Below are 16,693 nucleotides of genomic sequence, written 5' to 3' on the forward strand. Positions count from 1 at the left end.
ACGGCGATAGAGGCGCTCCGCAGCTCAGCCGAGCGTGGGAGCGCCACCTGGCTATGAATGGCGCCGGCCGCATGTCACGGCACGGCAGTTGAGTGACAGATACGGAGTTGGTAGCACGTAACCCGCTATTGTTTCTACGTTTGTATATCCACGCAATTTATTAGTGATTAAAGGTTATAACACTTTTTGGTGACGAGGTCGGATATTTTTTTCCTGCGTTGTGGAATTGTGTGTTCGTGTCGGGGCAGACATGGAACAGCTTCTGCAAGTGCTCATTGAACAACAAACACAGCTGACGGCTGCTATTCAGGTGTTGTCGGCGTCGCTTACTCATCGTCTGTCTTCCTCTTCTCCGCCTCCGTTCCCTCCTTACGACGAGGCTGCTGAAGACTGGAAGGATTATGAGAAATGTTTGTGGCAACACTTCTTGGCTTTCGGCGTTGTCGACGCTCCTATGTGTAAGTCGTTATTTCTATCTTGGAGTTCCCCACGGATCTATCAACTGCTATCTCAGTTAGCCCCTCTGCGGGAACCTGCCTCTCTGTCCTTCCAAGAAATGTGTGACTTATTGTCTAACTATTACTGAAAAAACACCCACGTCGTTGCCGCCCGCGTGACGTTCTACCGGTGTCATCAACAGCCCCATCAATCTTACAGGGCTTGGGCGGCGGAACTACACGGTCTGAGTAGGAAATGTCAGTTTGTCACGGACACTCAGCATGAGTCTTATGCTGATTCAATGGTTCGGGATGCTATTCTACGGCTTGCTCCTGATAAAGAAGTTCGGCAATGTGCCTTACAACTGCCAAACCCGTCGTTGGCGGAAGTTCTCAGCATCGCTCAATCTTTTGAAGTGTCTCACGCTGCTGGTGCGCAAATAGACGCGTGGTGTGATGTAGGTGCTGTACAGACCACTTTCGACACGGACAATTTGCCTCTTTCACAGGGGAACGACGATGTGGCGGTGGTTCACTCGCATCAACAACATCGCGTTGGGCCGCCACGCTCGCAGCGAAAACAGCAACCACAGAAGCAGGTTCGTTCCGCACTTCCTTCTTGTCCACGTTGTTTCGTACAGCATGACAGGGCCGCGTGTCCAAAACGTTGGGCCACGTGTAATTCATGTAGGAAAAAAAGGCCACATTGCTTCTGTGTGTCAGTCCCCTAAAGTTCCTGTCGACGAGGACGCGGCATTGGACATGGATGTTAACTGTGTGCTTTCCCAAACAAATAAGTTGTTTGTTACTGTTCGTGTTCTGGATAAAGACATTCGCATGCAAGTGGACACTGGCTCTGCAGTAACTCTCATTAATTCTCGCATGTATTTGGAGTTGGGCTCCCCTCCCTTGTCTCCAGTTACGCGAAATCTGTGAACTTATAATAAGCAGAAAATTCCTATCGTTGGCCAGTTTGATGCTTCCACTGCCTACAAGTCTGTTGTTAGGCCCCTCACGTTTTATGTGGTGGATCATGCAGGCACTGAAAACCTGTTCTGTTATGATGCTTTCCAGTTGTTCGGGTTCTCCATTGATGATGATGTGCACCTCATATCTGAGGATATTCCGTATCATCAGCTGGATGGATTGTGTTCTGAATTCTTGTCCGTGTTCTCTGCTGGTCTGGGTCGTGCCAAGGATTTTGAAGCCCACATTACTCTTAAACCTACAGCTCGCCCTACGTTTTTCCGGGCACGCCCTATTCCGATGGCGTTGCGTGCACCTGTCAAGGCCGAGATAGACTGGTTAACAGCTTCAGGGATTCTCCTTCCTGTTACCTCCAGTGAATGGGCATCGCCAATCGTGGTGGTTTCTAAACCAAACGGGAGTCTGCGATTGTGTGGTGATTTTAAAGCCACTGTCAACGCTCAGAGCCTCATTGACACTTATCCTCTTCCCCGTCCTGAGGAGTTATTTACCAAGCTCGCTGGGGGCCAGTTCTTTTCCAAACTTGACTTATCGGAGGCGTACCATCAGTTGCCGTTGGATGCGTCTTCCAAGGAATTTCTCGTCATCAACACTCCTTGTGGGTTGTATCAGTACCAGCGGTTACCATTTGGCGTTGCTAGCGTGCCGGCCATTTTTCAGCGGTTTTTGGAACAGCTCACGGCTTCCGTTCCCGGCTGCATCAATTACCTGGATGACATTGTTGTCACGGGGGCCTCCACTGAGGAGCACCTTCGCAATTTGCGTTCCCTGTTTCGGGTTCTGCATTCGGCTGGGTTGAAGTGCAATCTGGACAAGTCACAGTTCTTCCAACCCTCCATTGTGTATCTTGGTTTTCACTTGTCCCGTGAGGGTATACGTCCTCTACGACAGCATGTTGCAGCCATTACCGCTCTACCCCGGCCGTCTACGGTCAAAGAACTTCAGGCGTTTCTAGGCAAGATTGCTTATTATCACAAATTCATTCCATCCACGGCGGCGGTGGCTCATCCTCTGCATCAGCTGTTATGCAAAAACGTTCCTTTCCGTTGGTCCAACGAGTGTGAGCAGGCTTTTGTCCGCCTGAAGACTCATTTGCAGTCGGCGCCTTGTCTTGCCACATTCCGTCTGGGTCAGCACTTGGTTCTGGCGACTGACGCGTCACAGTATGGCCTAGGGGCTGTTCTCGCCCATCGGTATGAAGATGGGTCGGAACGACCCATCGCCTACACTTCCAAGACCCTCAACGATGCCCAACGGCGTTACTCTCAAATCGAAAAGGAGGCGCTCGCTATCATTTATGCTCTAAAAAAGTTCAGCGTTTTTTTGTATGGTTCTAAGTTTCACCTCATCACCGACCACAAGCCACTGGTCTCTCTGTTCAGCCCCTCGGCGTCGCTTCCGGATAAGGCAGCTCACCGCCTGCAACATTGGGCCTTATACTTGTCTCGTTTTCACTATGAGATTCACTATCGCCCCACGGTCCAGCACGCCAACGCTGACGTGTTGTCGCGCTTGCCGATGGGCCTCGACCCGGTTTTCGATCGAGATGAACTACTCTGTTTCCACATTGACGAGGAAGAACGTCGTGCGGTCGAGGGTTTTCCACTTACAGGTTCGCAGGTCGCGTCAGCTACTGCGCGGGACCCGGTCCTGCGTCAGGTGATCAGTTTTGTTCAACGGGGTTGGCCGGACAGGACCAAGGGCTGGGCATCGGATCCCCTTCGCAACTACCATGCCTTGCGCCTTCGTCTGTCTGTTCGTGAGGGTGTTGTTCTTCTGGCCACGGATGGCGCATCTCCACGGGTCGTGGTGCCAGCCTCTCTTCGCAAAGATGTTCTCAAACTATTGCATGAAGGCCATTGGGGGATTTCTTGGACTAAGTCCCTGGCCTGCAGGCATGTTTATTGGCCCGGTATTGATTCGGACATCGCCCACATGGTCGCTGCGTGTGGTCAGTGTGCTCAACAACTGGCTGCACCCCGTACAATGCCCTCTCCGTGGCCTGATCCGGCGCAGCCATGGCAACGGGTGCGCGCTGACTTTGCCGGCCCCTTCCTCGGCACTTATTGGCTACTGCTTATTGACGCCTTCTCAAAGTTTCCATTTGTTGTTCGATGTCCGTCGCCCACCACTGCAGCGACGATGCTGGCTTCGTCCAAAATCTTTGCACTAGGTCTTCCATCCACGATTGTCACCGACAATGGCCCTCAGTTCTCTTCGCAGGCCTTCCACGATTTTTGTACTGGACAAGGGATTCATCATGTTACAGCACCGCCCTTCCATCCGCAATCGAATGGGGAGGTCAGGCACCTTGTCCGCACTTTCAAAAGCCAGATGACAAAATTCCTTAGTGATTTTTCCACAGATGACGCTCTGTTGCAATTTCTGAGTTCTTATCGCTTCACACCTCTGGGTGATCGCAGCCCTGCTGAACTCTTGCATGGCCGACAACCGCGCACTCTACTGCACCTGCTTCACCCTGTCAGGCCTTGTACTGTGTCCCCTAGTGCGGGAAAATACTCGGTGGGCGCCGACGTGTGGGCACGAGGGTATGGATCTCGCCGTAAATGGATTCCAGGGTTGGTCCAGGCTCTTCGCGGCCGCCAGCTTTGTGAAATACGTACGGACGACGGCATGGTTGTTCGCCATTACGACCAGATGTGCCCACGAGTGGTGGCCACGCCGGTCCTGTCGCTGCTGCCGATCTTCCATGCGTGTTGCTGCAGCCGACGTCACTACCGCCTCCGCCGGAACCGGCCCTAGTCGCGACGCCACCTTCTCTGGGACCCATCTTGCTGGAGCACACCCCCAGGTCCACGACACCTATGGATGCTGCTCCAGAGTTTTCACCCATCATCTCGTCCAGGAGGCACGTTCCACGCGCAAGCTTCCGTCCTGGACATTTTCGACCATACTCTTGTGTTTCTCAGCGGGATCTTCTCGGGGCCTCCCAAGAGGCCATGGATGTCTCCGCACTGTCCGTGTCTCCAAGGAAGTGAGTGTTCTTTTTTTCAAGGGGGGAAAAGTGTTGTGACAGTGCCACAAGATTTAAAAGTGCCGCTACGTCAGTACGCGAACACGGCGATAGAGGCGCTCCGCAGCTCGGCCAAGCGCGGGAGCGCCACCTGGCTATGAACAGCGCCGGCCGCATGTCACGGCATGGCAGTTGAGTGACAGATACGGAGTTGGTAGCATGTAACCCGCTATTGTTTCTATGTTTTTATATCCACGCAATTTATTAGTGATTAAAGGTTATAACAAACTGTACAATATGAATCATTCCTCTTTCATCCATCTATCCATCTGTCCACCCATCCACACATCCATCCTACTATTATCAAAGGTTTAATTACACATTAAAAATAAATAAATCATTCATTCACTTTCATTTCCTTCCTTACACTGTTCCCATTCAATCTTCATCACAACAACTGCATATATATGAATGGGGCCCTGGCCTGAAGAAAGAGCTTCTTCATTTATGCCTAATAACATTGCTTTATTACACAGTTTCTTGTGAAACTCATCCAATAAGCAAGGCCAATATGAACATGTGACCATCTAAGTGTTATGTAAACATAATTAATGAGCAATCCATCACTAAGACAATATTGGGAGGAAACCATGTCGTAGACTTCTCTCAGATGAAACAAATCTCACTAAGAGATATACCATAAGTCTCAGGGTATCATTTACTATATAATTTACAGGCAACAGTTCCAAATGAAAGAATGAAAGATGGTTGTGTAAGAATAACTCAAAAACCAATTATATTTATCACATTTTCAATAAATTTGGTAATTTATGAGAGGTAGGCAGAAAAATCCACATCATTCTTCAATCAAACATTAAGATTTGGGTGAGATGACAGTGTGCAACATAAACCATCAAACAGTAATCAACTTCACCACCAGCTCATTAGTTCTTACACTGTGTTTCGCTACCAAGAAAATAAGGGGGGGCGGGGGGGGGGGGGGGGAGGGTAACATACAAGGGGGAAAAATGTTACATTTTTGTGCTACCATCAACTAGATTACAGAGTGGGCCACATCAGTGAAGAGCAGCTTATCAGTGTATACAAGTCTAATATCTTAATCAAAAATATTGTAGTAGAATTGAAAAATAAAAATTTTACATCTGCATCACTACAGAAGCTGCTTAATCTTTAGAGAGTGAGATAAATTAACAGTAAAATATTGTGGTCATCAGTCACTTGAAAACACTGAAGGCCAAGACATGTTTGAAAACCTGAGTGTACTGAAGCCGAGAAACAAGATAATGGAACAAGACAACTGAAAATATAAGCCAAGTAACTCACTCAATCTATTATACATAGCTCTGATTTTCACTGCTGTCAGTCGAATGGCAGTTGATTGTAGTGTAGCTAGAATTAGCATATCAACATTTGATTGTCTGAGAGCCTGGAATCAGTTTAAATCAGATCAAATGTGTATTAACGCATAATGTATCTCATGCTATACTGACAAAATTATTTAATTGGATCATACTATACTGAGAAGTGAAGAGTCTCACAAATCTATGAAAATCATTGTCTATTATGATAATCAAGATTACAAGATGGAAACAATGAACAAAAAGGGGAAAATCGAGTACTGAAAGATCGATCTTTCACAGATGTATATATATATATAACAGATCAAAAGATCACACTAACTTTCAAGCTTTCACCTTAATAAATGCACTCTCTCTTCCACACACACCCCCCTTTCCACCCCCCTCCTCTCCCCCTCCCCCCAATATACTGCCAAAATTATTATTTTTTACTGAAGCCTCCATGAACTCTCATGTAATGTCAATTGAACGTGCACAGTGTTACCTGGTACTAACTGCCGCATATAAGTCAAAATAGTCAAGTAACAATTAAACTTTCTAAATGGTTCAGTTACGTCGTTCTCTCCATGTAGTATCATAAATTTCTTCATACTCAATTTTATTGAATCATTTGTGATGGAGAACAAATATTTCGCATATTTTGTCTTCAAAATAAAAATATCTTATATTTAAAAAAGAAATTACTATTAACATGCACTTAAACAATGTGTGGGTATAGTCAAAGTTATTGGTTCATTTCATTAAGATAAAAGAGTGCCTAGGAGGTGTTACATTCTTCAAGGGTAACTTGACTCACATGGTAATTCATGGACCATGAAATAGCAGATACCACAGATATGGACACAAAGCAATAAAAGTGACTCAGAAAGCACAGAATAAAAAAGGAACAGAGAAAGAAGATCACAGAGAGCCACACATTTACTTAAAGGAGTGCAGAATAAAAGAAAGTAAAGTAGTAAACTAAAAACAGAAGTTGAAAGTTATACATGCAGTGAATTTCAATGGGGGGTTTGCCTGGCTTGTTTAGACTCTTCTTAATTTGTGCACACAAAAGAATAATTGTCACATTTAAGTATTGAGAGCTGTAATACTTTGCTATTCACTTTAAAAAGTAATTAGATCTCAACCACATAGCACCAAAAAACGATGATACAAAAAATGTAGAGTTCTTATACATTAATTATGCATCTAATTTACAGAATGTACCATTATTCTTCCCAACAGCAAGAGCGAGACGAAGATGTGGAATTTTGACATGTTTCTTTACAGTCTCAACAATTTCTGTCAATGGTTGTGGTGATTTAAGATAGCACATGCGACCCATTCCACATTCTGGAATTGTAACCTGAAATGAACAATTAACTTGTAAGAAAATCATAAGTGTCCCTCTGTACAAACAGAAGATTAAAATATATTCTGCATACAACTGCATGACAGAAAAATAAGAATAGTACTGGACATACATTTCCTTTGTGCTCTTTTTGTGCATATTTAGATGAGGGCACATTATATTCGCAAAATCCTCTAATTGTTGATTGCAGACTAACTCTACAGTTAGCATTGTCTAATTAGTTTTTACCCTAGAATAATTAAAAGGGTGATACCTTCATTAATAACTATAAAGGATAAATTGCCGTCTGATCCATATTATGCATTTTTTTATTTATGAGGGTTGCCCAGAAAGAATACATCATTTTTTTTTTCGCAGCTGAAAACAATTCTACAAATGCAAAATGTTATGTACATATTATTTAAAGTCTCCTGAGTGAGCACATCGAGTTTCCGTCACTTCCAACAGATAGTGTAGCTGCAGGACAGTTTCAAAATGGATTCTGTAGGTGATGTATGTTCGGAGAAAGAAATTAAGGGGAATATTCACAAACGCTTGTGCAAAGTCTATGGAGCATCTGCTGTCGACAGAAGTACAGATAGTCACTGGGCACGGTGGGTGAGGTCTTCAGGAGGGAATTCAGCAGATCATGATTTGCAGTGTTCAGGGAGACCATCCACAGCTGTCATATCTGACATGTTGCAGCGAGCTGATGTTGTCATTCAAGAGAACAGACAAATTATGACTCAGCACTTGGTGCTGCATCTGTCAATCAGCAGAGGAAGTTTAGAAAGCAAAGCACTGGCTCCACAAGGACAAGGATTGGTACCTACAGGGCATACATGCCCTTGTTATGTGCTGGAGGAAGGCCATAGAACAGGATGAAGATTGCGTGGAAAAATAGGCTGTGTAGATAAAACACCATTATCATTATGTAATTCTCATTATGTTCAATAAAGAATTGTTGAAGAAAAAAAATACAGTGCATTACTTTCTGGGCAAACTTCATATATTTTAGATTTTTACACTTGAAAGTGCCAATTAAAAACTTACCTAGTCCTCTACCCAGCCATCAGATGTGCTTCAACTGAAGTGAGCATTAACCATATACTGATTGCAGACAAATACTGATAATCATTAGATATAACAAAAACTTTCTCTAAGTTCTTTTGTTACTACAAAGAAGAAACTGGCAATCTAACAAAATATTATAAAGAGCACTTTTAAACAAAGATATTGCCAAAAAAAAAGTTATTACGGGATCAAAAGTAAAAACAGACAATCTTTACATGCTGCCTGCTGGAAACAAGACAAAAGCTATGTAGAAACAACAGACAGGTAACATCACTACCAAAAATGCCAATATCAAGTTATGTCCAGATGAACAGGAAACAACAGACCCAATGGAAGTAGCAAATACCTTCAACAAATATCTTACAAATATAAGTTGGCTCTTTAAAATTAACCCAAGTAACCAAAATGCAGCAGCACTGTCATTTAAGATTACCAGTTCTACTATATCATTGTACATGCGGACAACCAGTGAAGAAGAAATTCTGACTGTCACAAAAACCTCAAAAATGAAATAGTCCTTTGGGAAGAAATAATGTACCTGGTAAAATAATAAAAGGATGTAGTGAACTCATTGTAAATCTGCTGAGAGATTTATGCAGTCCACAGGAAGAGATGATATATCTGATAAAATAATAAAAGGGTGTAGTGAACTCGTTGTAAATCTGCTTAGACTCTTAAGCAAGAGGTCACTGGCATCATGGACTTTCCCTTCTTGTCTAAAAACTGCAAAATTGAAACCAGTTTCCAAAAGAAGAAACACAGAAGAAGTTGGCAATTACAAGCAAATTGCCCTATTGTCTAACTTTTTCAAAAATTTTAGAAAAAGTCTTCCAAAAAAGACTTACAGGTTTTAAGCAAAATAATAAAAATAAAAAATAATAATAATAAAAAAATACTGGTTTAGGAAGAACCACTCAGTTAATACTACTATCTGTTAATTCCTAAGTGGTAAATATATTACTGGTGTATGCCTTTACTTATCAAAGGCATTCGATACTGTAGATCGTGAGGTGCTACTACAGAAATTAAATCAACAAGGCATCAGAGGAACACCTAATAACTGGGTCAGGTTGTACCTTTGTGGACATAAAGAAACTGTGAAAATACAACACAATGAATACAAAAGAAGTACAAACTATTACTCAGCTTACCAAGAGATGAAATATAGTGTTCCCCAATAATCAGTGCTGTTCCTTCAATAGGTATATGTCCTACAGACAAATACACATTGTCAAAATGCTTATCATTCTGCAGATGGTGTAAGCTTTCTCATCAGTGCAAAAACAGAAAAATTACTACAAGAAAACATAAAAAAGACACTGGACAGCACAGCAGTATGGTTCACAAACAATAATCTAATAATAAATGAAGGAGAAACTGTGGCATTGGACTCCTATAATGCCAAGGAAAAGTCCCACAAACTATAAACATCCAGTTGTCAACCAAAGATGTAAACAGAGTTTCTCGATCACTGGAACCAGGATAATGTCAGGTGGGGAACTCATATTGACAACTTCATCAAAAAATTGAGCACATACTGCTATGTGATGAGGAACCTCAAAAGTTGCTGCTGCAGCAAAGGCTGCCTAAAAGTGTTTACTATGCAAATGTCCAGTCACTTCTGAAGTACACAGTCATTTTCTAAGGAGCTTCTCCAAACAGCATTAAGTTATTCAGAATTCAAAAAAGAATCATAAGATTTATAGAAGGTACTAAACACAGAAAATCTGGCAATTCACGCTTCAAAAAACTGCAAATTCATCCACCTCCATGCCTGCATATATATGAAACTGTAGTATTCATACAGCAATATGCGACTGAAAATCCCACATTCTTCCTCAGAAATAAAGATGTGCGCACCCACACTAAAAGGCAAAAAATAAATGTCTGTATTCACTGAAAAGAAACTAAGCTCTGCCAAACTGGAGTTCTTCATCTTGGAAGAAAAGACATTTGGAAAATACCAAATAATATACAAGCAGTAAGCAGCATAGCAGGATTCACTATAACCACTGAACCAATATGATTAATTATGTACCAATAATCTGTATTGTAACCACAAGTACTTAATGATGTATTATAATTATAGAAATAGTCTTGTGTTAACTGTGTCCACATCTTACTACACATTCTAAGTACCTACAGGATCTTGTGGACAAATAAAATAAATAAATAAATCTCTTCTATAATTTTATATCACCCTCATTGCAGAGCAGAAAGTTGTTAAAAAGAAACTTCAGAATCCCTGTGAATTAGGGTATAATCACTTTAATTACTGCATTAATGCTAACTAGTTTCCATTGAACCACAGCATGCCACAGTTATAACAACCCCAACTGAGTTCATATTTCTGTTAACAAGACTGAAGTGTTTTTATTTAAATAATCACAACAACAACAACTAAAATAAAATGAGGTACAAACCTTTGTATTGGCTGAAATTTTAAACACATTCATAACCTTTGGTAACATGGAAGGTGAAATCTTCAAAGATAACTTCCCATCACCACAAGAAACAACTTCTCTGAAAAAGGATACAAAATATAATGTCAAAAATAAACAACAACATGAATATAATTGAGGAGGCAACAGCCTTCCCCCCCCCCTCCCCCCTTCATCAACATAACAACAATCTGCTAAATTACTAGCGTAACTCAGCTGGCATAAGCACAAATAGTATTAAGCATGATAGTGATAGATTACTAATGTAGCATACAGGCTATGTTTATAAGAGTTGCTTCTCTTTTGTAATATATATGTCAAATTGTTCCACACTCCTAGAAGTACTCTGTCTTGAAAAGATCTACATAACACAATGAATGAATCAATGAAATATAAAAGAGAAATTTTACTGTTAAGGCTTATCTACTTCTTTATAGAGAGTGTTCAAATGTTGCCCTGACCAGCACATTCTCTACGTCTCTTACTGACTGGTCTGGATAGACTGTGTCAAAAATTACAAAATTACATTTACAAATAATAGGTAACAATACAAAAAATTAGCAGATTAAGCATTTTACTATTTATACATTTAAAATGCTATTGATGGCTGGGTCCTCTGACAGGTGCACTAGTTTTGGAGACATTTCAGTAAATCCATTGACTTCGTTCACAGTAAAAAAATTCCTGGATGGAGTAGACAGTGGCAGGACCTGTGCTTCTATGGGTAGTGATCCGAATATTCTCAGGGCAATATTCAGAAAGCTGCCTCTTGTTTTGGACAATCTATTTGTTGGTACATTTATGCTCTCTTTGTTGCGGGTGATGTGGCCATGTATGTCAAGCCTCCTGCTAAAGAAATCTAGATTTTATTTAAAGTGAAGGCAGCACAAAAATACATAATCACTGTAGAAAGTCATTATTCCCAATTTTCTGAATAATGACCTGGAGTACTCTTGTCTCCTACTCAATATTACAGTCCTCATTACTTTTTTGAGTAATAATACTTTTGTGCAGTCTTTAGACTGGCCCCATAGTAACAAGCCATAGCCAATATGGCTGTGAAACAATGAATAATATACTATTAGGAGGTACTGATCAGTTATCACATGTTTCAATTTTCTCAAGAGGTATATGACTCATGACATTAGACACACACACACACACACACACACGTGCAGTGAGGTCTTGCCAAGAGTATTTGCTGTCCACCAAAAACCCCCGAAGTTTCACAACCACTACCCAGTTTATGTAACCTTTGTCACTGAGGCTACGTATCAATTTTTGTGTTTTTTCTTCATTGACTTTCATTTTATTTGTAACAAACCATTCTTTTGTCATGTAAAATGAAGCATATGCTTCTTCTTGAACCTTTCTGGCACTGATGCCTTTTGAGTATAAAGTTGTGTCATACGCATGTAGCAAGGACTGTCCATGAGTACTCAAGTCATTTACAAAAAGTAGGAACAGGAGGGGGCCCCTTACCGATTCCTGGGGCATGCCGTATTCAACTCCTGTTCACATGATAGCACTCCTTGAACTGATGTGATATGCCTTCTGTTTTCCAATTAATATTTGAGGGTTGCCAGAACAGTGCCTCCAACTCCATCCTGACTGAGCTTTTTCAGAAGGATTTTATGGGGAATGCTGTCAAACACCTTAATAAGGTCATAAAATGTCACTGCTATATATTCTTTTTCTTCAGAACTGTGCTTTATCCTAGTAACCAGGTCTAGTGCCACTGCTCGTTTAGATTTGCCTTTCTGGAAACCATACTGTGCATATGAGAAGAGTTCATCAATTTCAAAGTAATTTGAGATTTGGCCTTTCACTGTAGTCTCAATGAATTTAGCAAAGAATGGAATTATTGAGACTTGTTTGAAGCTTGCTACCTCGTCTGCTACCTTAAGTCGGGTGATGCTGAGGGAATTAGATTAGGAAATGAGACACTTAAAGTAGTAAAGGAGTTTTGCTATTTGGGGAGCAAAATAACTGATGATGGTCGAAGTAGAGAGGATATAAAATGTAGACTGGCAATGGCAAGGAAAGCGTTTCTGAAGAAGAGAAATTTGTTAACATCGAGTATAGATTTAAGTGTCAGGAAGTCTTTTCTGACAGTATTTGTACGGAGTGTAGCCATGTATGGAAGTGAAACATGGACGATAAATAGTTTGGACAAGAAGAGAATAGAAGCTTTCGAAATATGGTGCTACAGAAGAATGCTGAAGATTAGATGGGTAGATCACATAACTAATGAGGAAGTATTGAATAGGATGGGGGAGAAGAGAAGTTTGTGGCACAACTTGACCAGAAGAAGGGATTGGTTGGTAGGACATGTTCTGAGGCATCAAGGGATCACCAATTTAGTATTGGAGGGCAGCGTGGAGGGTAAAAGTCGTAGAGGGAGACCAAGAGATGAATACACTAAGCAGATTCAGAAGGATGTAGGTTGCAGTAGGTACTGGGAGATGAAGAAGCTTGCACAGGATAGAGTAGCATGGAGAGCTGCATCAAACCAGTCTCAGGACTGAAGACCACAAAAAAACAAACCTTGTCTGGATCATAATTTTAATAAACTAATGCTATCCATGCACATTTCAGAGTCAGGAAATACACCTGCAGAGAGAGAGTTATTAATTACCATAGTTACTGGTTCAACAATATCCTGAACAATTTTCTTGTGGGCGTTAGTGGGCTTCCCATATATATCCTGACTGCCAGAAGGCTTATAAAATTTTACAATCCTTAGTATTTCATCTTTTTGTAATTTCCTCCAATTCATCATGGTTCAGATTCTTTATCTGCTGTTGACCTCATGCAGTGGAATAGGCTTTATAATGATGTCAAAATACAGAACATTTACTATATTAGTTAGTGTTTACATTACAAGTACAAATTATTTATGCTACATTAATAAATTGTACAGTATTTCTATCATAGGCTTAAAACTCAATTTCTATGTTACAAGTATCCAAGAATTCTGTAACTGTAGTATTGATTGTCTATTACCTATTTGTGCAGTTTACTTTTAAAATCATTGAAAGGTGTATTGAGTACAGCATGTGGTAATTTGTCAATTTTTTCCTGTGTTCATTGATCAGGTACCAGGCCACCTTGCACAGGCTGTGGGTTCTTTCAGTGAACCTATCAATGCTTTTCTTCTCAGCTTGTTCTACATCCTTTCTATAAAGTCTTTTTCCTGTAAATATTTGCTGTAAAACATTTCCTTTGCATTGGGATCTGCTGCTGTTTCGAAGTGATCATGTAATAGGAGTAAAATGCATTTTAATTTTTTTCAATTCACTAGTATACCATGTTCTTTCTTTCACCATATTTTACCTGTGGCTTGACATGTTCACAGGGTATTTTTTGGTCTTCTGTGGATCAAATAGACAAATTTCGTTTTGATTATCTGCAAGAACTCTATATATGCATCAGTTGCTGCCATTTTCTGTAATCCAGGCTACCACTCTACTACATATAATGCTGTCTGAAAAGCACTTAATGTTTCCTTATTTATGATCCAGTTTATGAATACATAATTAGAATACTGGGAAACAGTTGGCTGACTATTTGCTCTTTCTGTATACATTTCCATGACAGCTAATATGATTGATGAACTCCTGCATAGATCTCAAATGTCAGATATGTGTGTAACTGTAATTCAAATAGACTCGATAGCTGGCCGGGTTACAGCCATTGTTACTACCAAAAGTGGCAGCCATGTGTAGTAGCCACCAGAAAGATCGCGGGAGGCGCACATCGGCACGGCGCGTCACGGACGGTAGTTGCCGCAAGTAGAGTCCCGTCCACCAGAGGGCACGCGATAATTCGGACGCGACCTCTGCCGGCGTAACAACAACAAGAACAACAACAACAACTCCGGCAGCACGGGCCGTGCCCAGTCAGTTAACATCGGGCATGCCTGGGACACAGTCCCGGTCTACACTAAGTGAAGTGTGACGTAACGTGAACAGTGTTACTACACTGTGTGTGCTGTACATCCTCAAATCACCTATAAATTCAATCATGTATTCCTCCTACTATATGTACACACACAATAATAACTGATACTATGTCGTGACATTTAGGAGATTTGGCTGGAGAATGTAGGACATCACATCATATTTAATTCTAAAAGTCAGATAATATCACATTCAATTCAGTAGGGTGATGATGATTATGTGTTTAAGGGACTAAAGTATTGCATCATCGGTCCCTCCTTATCATGTGAAGCACAATTCGAAGGGTAAAAAGCGAAAACAATGGGAACTTGGCTGCTCGAACTATATAAGCAACTCAAAGAGTTTAAATGGGTGTGATAGTAGTAGTACCGCAGTAGGTAAAAGAAAAGTGGGGAGGGGGTGGGGGGACGAAAGGCACAACAAGGTGAGAGGGTAAGGAAGTAATCGGCAGTCGCTTGATGGGCACCCACCAGAGGGGGGAGCTCTCACCTTCACAACCACCCCTAACACTGGAAATGGATGATTTATAGTAAAATCCAGTCCCCCTCAAGAAATGCAACACTTTGGCAGTCGCTGTCATGTCATCTGAAAGCGTCTGAGGTAGCGAAAGCATGCCGAAGATCGGCCAGCAGGGTGCACTCAACAAGAACATGCACTATCGTTAATAGACTACCGCACCTGCAGCAAGGAGGATCCTCCCGATGCAAAAGGAACTTGTGGGTGAGTCTAATATGGTCAATGCATAGTCGGCACAACACACTGGCATCTTTCTGAGAGACCTGGAAAAATGTATGCCACATTTTAGTCAACTCTTTAATTGCTCTAAACTTGTAGCCTGCCATTCCAATTCCCAGAGCCTCAAAATATGGCACCGGAGCTATCATCTTAAGTCTAGTTCAGGTCTGTACACTGGATATTTTCTGGACTGTCCTATATACAGTTATAATTCAGATGAATCTCAACAAACATTTTGTAGAACTGTACCAGACTGGAATTGGCTATGCACCAGCTGCAATGTACAACAGCTTTTTATGAGTACTTTGAAAGCTTCTGCCAGAAGGTTCCATAGGTATGGAAATCAGATGAGTTTTGTGATAAGTAAAATTTGCAAGTGTTGCCCGTGTAAGATTGCTCTGCAATGCCACTACCAATAGCTGCTGGTTATATATCGAGGAATGTTACCTACTGAAATGATCCTGGAAGATACTGAAGGCCTCCTTGTATGGTTAGTAACAGGTGGTAAACCATTTAAAGGCCGTCTTAAGTAGTTGTCGATGGTTACACTATGAGGTTACATGGGCAACACTCATCTAATGACAGGAAGGGGAGTACGGTTGCTACTCTTTACAAGTCAGCATTCTTTCTCTCAGAACAAACTCCATTTAAAAGTATCTCTGTTTGTGCATCCATCATAGCCCAAGCGAAAACAAGATACACAAGAATGTGAAAGTATGGTCAGCAAAATTTGTGTTGAGCACATGAGTGCTAACATACTATGTATATGGCCACAATTGTTTCTAGTCTAATAACACACAAATATGAAATTGATTCTATTGTAACTTCATAATGGAGCACAACAGGTGATATCTTTAAACGAAAAACCCAGTATTTGTCTGATGATAACAAAAGAAAAATTAAGGTACCACAAGTAGATGGTTTTCTTAAAACTGTCTATTAAAAAGAAAGAATTCTGCTCCTTAGAGAGGGGTTTTAAGTAATATTGTTCATTAAAGATGGGGCAAAACTACAACTTCCACTTGGAAAGATTCTAAGAACATGAGTTGTATTGAAGTCTTTGCAGTGGATTCCAGCATTCACAAATATCTGAATGATGTTTCCCACCAACAATGAATAGCCTTGTTCATCAGTGAGACACAAAAGTCCACTAAAGGCAAAGGTCCAGATTCAAGTACCAGTCTGACACACAGCTTAAATTAGTCAACAGGCTTCATAGAAGCATATACATCAATCCAGAGTTAAAGAGCTGGGGCGACCATCAACCACTAGAACACTATCGTTCATCTTCGATGTTATGATCTTTGCCTCTGCTATCATGGCCTTTGTGTCCGTACATCATTATGAGTTGTTCAATATTACTGTGCTTTTATG

The 16,693-nt window shown here is 41.3% G+C and overlaps 1 protein-coding gene across 1 annotated transcript in view; it reads right to left on the bottom strand.

Annotated features, from left to right (window-relative positions):
* Positions 1–16,693, bottom strand: part of LOC126194787 (NIF3-like protein 1) — a 97,614-nt gene that overhangs the window by 13,209 nt on the left and 67,712 nt on the right. Inside the window, exons 5-6 of the mRNA XM_049933091.1 lie at positions 10,605–10,704; positions 6,984–7,122 (exon numbers count right to left, since the gene is read on the bottom strand). Of these exons, the coding sequence (XP_049789048.1) occupies positions 6,984–7,122; positions 10,605–10,704 (239 nt within the window). The remainder of the gene's footprint in view (positions 1–6,983; positions 7,123–10,604; positions 10,705–16,693) is intronic.

Source organism: Schistocerca nitens, chromosome 1 (assembly GCF_023898315.1).
Source record: "Schistocerca nitens isolate TAMUIC-IGC-003100 chromosome 1, iqSchNite1.1, whole genome shotgun sequence".
In the NCBI taxonomy this organism is placed as follows: domain Eukaryota; kingdom Metazoa; phylum Arthropoda; class Insecta; order Orthoptera; family Acrididae; genus Schistocerca; species Schistocerca nitens.